Here is a 6000-nt window from a genome sequence, read left to right on the forward strand (position 1 = left end):
TTTAGATCATTCATACAACACATGGTAGTGCCAACTTTCAATAACTCTGAAACATCCAATTTTTCTTTTTCTGTTGGAACAAATCACTGTTTCCCCAGGTCAGCTGAAGATAAAGAGATTGCCTTGCCGTTAGAGATTGTTTAACTAAAAATATAAACTCAATGTTTAAACACTTAAATTGTGCTTGGAGACTTCTAGATTTCTTTCTTCCACCTCATGCTGACTTCAAGGCATACACTTATTGAGCATATATGTTTGAGTTATTTGTGAGTGTGTGTACTTGAGTTTTGGGGCATTAAATGCCACTTCATGGCAAACTGATGTCAACTTTCCATAGCCTATGGCTTCTGTGCCCAGCTTCAAGCCAGTGAGAGGGAGTGGTGATGGCCATACACTAAGTCAAAAGCCAGCTTCAGGCTAGGCCAGTGTGTGGTAACTGGATGGCTCCATTAAGGTGTGGCATACCTCTAGACCATTTGACTCGGTGGGATGGAATTTTCAAAATCAGGATGAATCTGCCTCTTATGGTGCTCGGTTGCTTTAAATTTCAATGAATGAGTTTCTCCTTTCTTCTCACACTTCTCTTAATATGAGAGTATATTCTCACATGCTTCCCACAAGGCTGAGACCTGAGTCTGATAGAAATTTCTTGGATCTTTCAGAGGTGAAAAGACGGCTCAGGAATAGAAAGAATGGTCACCAGAAAGCTATAGCCTCAAATACTGTAAGTGTTGAAACATGCATCAGCTTTCTTAAAAAAATAGAGAAGGTAGTCATTCAGCTTTTTACTTTTACTTTTTTAAAAACAAACATTTATGATGCCTGTGTGTGCATGGGTTAGAGGGGCATCAAAAATGAATTAAGATATGGTGCCCAGTTGATGAGAAGCTTCTATACAAATAACAAGAATTAATTCTTAGTAATAAATTCTCACTTACACAAAGGGAGTTGAGAAAAGGATGTGGCCAAGCTTCCATGTTCCATGTTGGTATTATCCTGAAGATAAATACAGAAAGACATCCTTTACCAGAGTAGGGATTCAGTATCCAAGTCCAGGCACAGAGATAACACTTAAAGCCATTGTAAAGGTACAACTCAGCTCTTTCCAGACACTTGTTACCTTATCTGTCACCATATCTTTTTACAACATGGAATCAAAGCATTTCAAATAGCAAAAGAGGGGGTTCCCTGGTAGCCTAGTGGCTTTCACTGCCGTGGCCTGGGTTCAATCCCTGGTCGGGGAACTGAGATCCCACAAGCCACGCACAGAGCGGCCAAAAAAAAAAAAAAACCACACACACATATAGCAAAAGATACACTGGGGAGAGTAACCAGTTCACTTGATGAATAACGATTTTCTCATTTGGGGCCGGTGGGGCTTAGGGTTCTTTAAATCAATATGGTACAAAATCATTTCAACTTAAACTATGTTGTCGTGTCAAAAATTAGAATAGTTACAGTAAAGAAAATTTTAGAATGATTATGGTTATTATGTTTATTTTCATGAGTCTATATAAAGAATAATCTCAGCACATTCCACAAATTACTTAGGTTCCTTGCCTCCGTAAAAAAAAAAAGCCAATATTCCTTAGTTTCTGGTTAGGCTGGAAACTTTCAGAATAAAAATTTGAATGGTGAAAGAATCCTCCTTAGTCACTTAGTCTAAATTTATACATTTAGAGTATTTTATTACATTTAGAGTATTCTATTACATTTAGAATATTCTAAATATATTTTATCTTTCTCCTTCCCTCCATTTTTTTTCTTCCCAGGAACTGATGCCAGTGAATTTCACAGGTAAAACTTTTATCATTTTATTTCATCGAGATGGCTTCCTTAGGAGTCACAGGCTAATTTTAGAGTTAAATAATTTTGTGAATTTCAGTAACATATAGTGGGGTCTTGCCGTTTCTTGAGGTTCCAGTTCTTCCTGCTCACCAAAAAGGGTTTATTAAGCAGTTTGTTTAAATGTATAACCAATACTCAGGTAACATAAGATGCTGTATTCTGAAGGCTTAATTTTCCTTCACAAGCAGTTAGGTGTAGTATAGAACTCCTGCCTACATTGACTCAGAGGCTAATCTGAATTGTAGACTCAGTTATTATTGGTGTATCCTAGTTCCGTAACAACATTCATGATTCTATTCTGTTCTGTTCTTCGACCTGTGAGTCAGTGATAAGATGGTCATATAAACTCTTGGCCAGCCTTTTAGATGTGTGCGTCATTGATCATCAAATCCATAGGGACATTAGAGGTGATCTTTTCCAGCCCTCTTACTTTACAGATGAGAAAAGAAGGCACAGAGATGTTATGTATCTTGCCCAGGTAATAGAGCAAATTCCTGGGGACACAGGAGGAGTTAGGATTAGAACTCAAGGTTGTTTCTGTTTTTGTTTTTCCCTGACTGGCTCTTTAGATCTCTAGGACTTACCCATATTCTTAAGTACTGTAAGAGGAGAAATAAACATGGTTTTCAGAAGTGGGAATTTTGTTTAGAAAAACAAATTTTCAGAAACTATTCTCTATTTTTCAGACATTGACTTGGGAAAACATATCATTAGTATTGCTGAACAAATGAAAATAACTGAAGTTAAAGAATTTGTTCGGAAGAATGGTATGGAGGAAACTAAAATAGATGAGATCAAGCACGACAATCCCCAAGATACAGCTGAACAGAAAGTCCAACTGCTCCGTAATTGGTATCAAAGTCATGGGAAGAAAGATGCATATTGCACTTTGATTAAAAGTCTCAGAAAAGCCAAACTTCATGCTCTTGCAGAGAAAATTCAAGATATAGTCCAGAAGGACATTACTAGTGAACATGAAAATGCAAACTTGCAAAATGAAAATGAAAGCTTGGCTTAAAGTGAAAAACAACTAACAGTTCTGAGAATATACTAAAGAAAGATTAATGTTCAAATAAGCTCTGGGCAGCTGCAAGCTATAAATATTGCTTGGCTTTTTTTTTTTTTTTTTTACTGGGTGTGTTTTCTTTTTTCATTTATTAGATTTGTAGAGCTAATATATTTACAGGCTTTGAGCATCTCATGATTCTGCCTTCAACGATGTTTAAAATCTAGCTGGGAAGACACACACAGTTAAGAGTAAATACAGGGGCATGTTAAGTGCTCAAAAAAGAACGTATGCAAAGGACAAAAGATATCAGATCATGTTCAAGTATCTAACATATGATTCTGTAAGTATGAATGTAATTAACATATGTAAATACAAATGCCTATCCGCAGGCTGACCTCATTCCATAAATCAGTAGATGTGATCTTTTGTTGTCATGTCACAATCAACTGCCTCTAGATTACCTCCCCAGCTCCACTGATAATTCTAGAGATTTACCATATTTGTAAATTTTATTTACAGCTTTGAGAGGAGCATACTCAGGGAAAGCTTGCACATACATCTGAATGTAGAATTTAATAAAGTTCTACCTCAAAGGTATTTGCACAGATTATTGGCATTTCATGGTGAAATATTTCAATTTTGAATTCATATAGAAAATGAAGACTCAGTTATAATGCTTGGCTATTTTATATTTGTTTGTCACTTTGGATCAAAATAATCCACTTCTTTCTCAGGTGTCAAAACATTTTGATCAGGAAAGAATTACTAGATCATTGGCACCTCTCCATTTCCTCCTTCATGTGCGTCTTGGTGGTCTGTGCACCCCCAGACTTGGAAGGACTGCCTAAGAAACACTTAACTGATTCATGCAAAGCTGGGACTGCCCTTGGAAACACCTAGCTTAGTTTGGAGAGACTAACTGGTCTTACGGAAGGTAGCTTTGTGGCATAGCATGAACCCATGTCTACCACCAAAGCTGATAAGGTAGATTCTTATTTTGCTCCATCCACCACAAAATGTTTAGTAACTCCCCATGTGTTCTCTGTTGATGCAAAGGCAGCTTATACATAGCAAAAGTGAAATCATACCAGGTTTCAGGAATCGCTCTTGTTATTTCCTGTAGCTTCTTAGACAAACAAGCCCCTTTCCCCACTACCGCTTCCTTACTTTTACATTTAAACACTTTTGAAAGTTTATACTAAATGTGAATGTTAATAAATACTATTAATATTTATATAGTTGTAAGCTGAAGACAGTTATAAGCTGAAACAGATACTCAGGACTACCTAAAGAGCTTCCATTGATGAAAGATGTTTTCCTCTTATGTTTGGAAATAGAAAATATAGGCAAAACTATTTAATTAAAATCATGTTTTTGGTATCTCTGGCTATCTCTTTTTTTTTGGTGGGGCCTTGCTTTTTGTTTTTGTTTTCTTTTTTCTATCAATTGCTAAATGTAACCTGTTTATAAATCTTTCATCCTTCCTTTGGTCTCTTAGGAGGTATTTCCTTTTTAAAGCCCTTTAGTAGTTAAATAATTTCCTCCATAGGCTGTTACTCTCAAAAATACCCTTCTCCTAAACACATAATTATTTATGTGAGGATTTACTGTAACAGGATTATATATCAGGCACTGAACGTGTGGTTAAGAAAGTAAATATTTCAAAGGGTTGGTTTTACTGGTAAGAAAGCTAAATGGGGATTTTGAAATAATCCTTCCTGCATGCTTTCCATTTCTGGCTACGTAGTGACCACTGGACTATCTCTCTTTTTTAAAACTTAATTTTAATAATATATTTTGTTTAACCCATCATTTCCCAAATATTATCATTTCAAATGTAAGCAGTATAAAAACTATTAATGATATAACTTCCTTTTTTTCATAGTAAAGCCCACAAAATCTGGTTTGTATTTTATTTATACTTAGAAGCACATCTCTGGTTACGGCATTGATAGTTCAGGTCTATATCTTTGTTAGGGCAGATCTGGCAACCTTAACTCTATGGCTGGTTTAGCCCTACTACTAAAGTCCAGTACTCTCTGTGTCTTTTCAATGGGATCTCTTCACTCTGGTTGGTTGGAGTGTCAACAGTCTCCTATCCCTATGTCAGCTTTGGGAATTGTTCTGCTTACAGCACCCGCAGCTGTCCTTTGCTGGCTCTTGGAGTCTTATCTCTGCATGTGCACATAGTATCAGCCAAAGACTCCAGAGAATCTCTGTACCGATTTCTGGAACTCTTTTTCTATGTAGCTTCCTTCTTTTCGGTATTCTGTTCCGAAAAGCCTGGCAGCCTCAGCCTCCTAAACGTAACCTTCTGCCCCTCAACTTGACAAGATGACTATTCTCTGCTTAGAGTTCCTCCTGTACTAGGATCGGGAAAGGGCTTGAGGGAGGAAGGCTGAGTGGTCATAGGGATCACCTCATTCGTTTCTCTTCTCTAAGGGATAGTCCACACTGTGTGTTACCTGGTTTTCTGGTTCTAGACAGCAGGGGGGCAAGTCTGATACTAGTTAATCTTCACGTCCAGAAGCAGAAGTCCTACAGGCACACTTCATTTTATTGTGCTTTGCTTTATTGCATTTCACAGATACTGTGTTTTTTACAAACAGGTTTTGTGGCAACCCTGCATCGAGCAAGTCTATCAGCGCCATTTTTTTTCCATCTGCTTACTTCATGCACATTTTGGTAATTCTTGCAATATTTCAGACTTTCTCATTATGATTATATTTGTTATGGTGATCTGTGATCAGTGATCTTTGATGTTACTGTTGCAAAAAAATTACGACTTGCTGAAGGTTCAGATGATGGTTAGAATTTTTTAGCACTAAAGCATTTTTAAATTAAGGTATGTACATTTTTTTGACATAATGCTATTACACACTAAATAGACCGCAGTATAGTATAAACATAACTTTTATATGCAGCGGGCGACCAAAAAATTTGTGTGACTTGCTTTATTGCAATATTTGCTTTATTGCAGTGGTCTAGAACAGAATCCACAGTATCTTCACCTTGTACTTTGCAAGGTGAAGTTGAGTTAGAGAACATCCTATACCTACTCTGGTAAGTTCCAGTCCGAGAATTTCAGGTTCCTTTGGGAGGACGAGGGAAGTTGAGAAGGCCTTGAGACTTGGTGGTATGGC

General features: G+C 37.0%; 1 protein-coding gene across 1 annotated transcript in view; it reads left to right on the plus strand.

Moving 5' to 3' along the window:
• FAS (Fas cell surface death receptor) overlaps nucleotides 1-2866 on the plus strand; it is a gene marked incomplete at both ends in the record, with an annotated part of 28612 nt that extends 25746 nt beyond the window's left edge. Inside the window, 2 exons of the mRNA XM_079699164.1 lie at nucleotides 663-728; nucleotides 2514-2866. Of these exons, the coding sequence (XP_079555290.1) occupies nucleotides 663-728; nucleotides 2514-2866 (419 nt within the window). The remainder of the gene's footprint in view (nucleotides 1-662; nucleotides 729-2513) is intronic.
• Nucleotides 2867-6000: the final 3134 nt, after the last annotated feature.

Source organism: Hyperoodon ampullatus, assembly GCF_949752795.1.
Source record: "Hyperoodon ampullatus genome assembly, chromosome: 1".
NCBI classification, from domain to species: Eukaryota; Metazoa; Chordata; class Mammalia; order Artiodactyla; family Ziphiidae; genus Hyperoodon; species Hyperoodon ampullatus.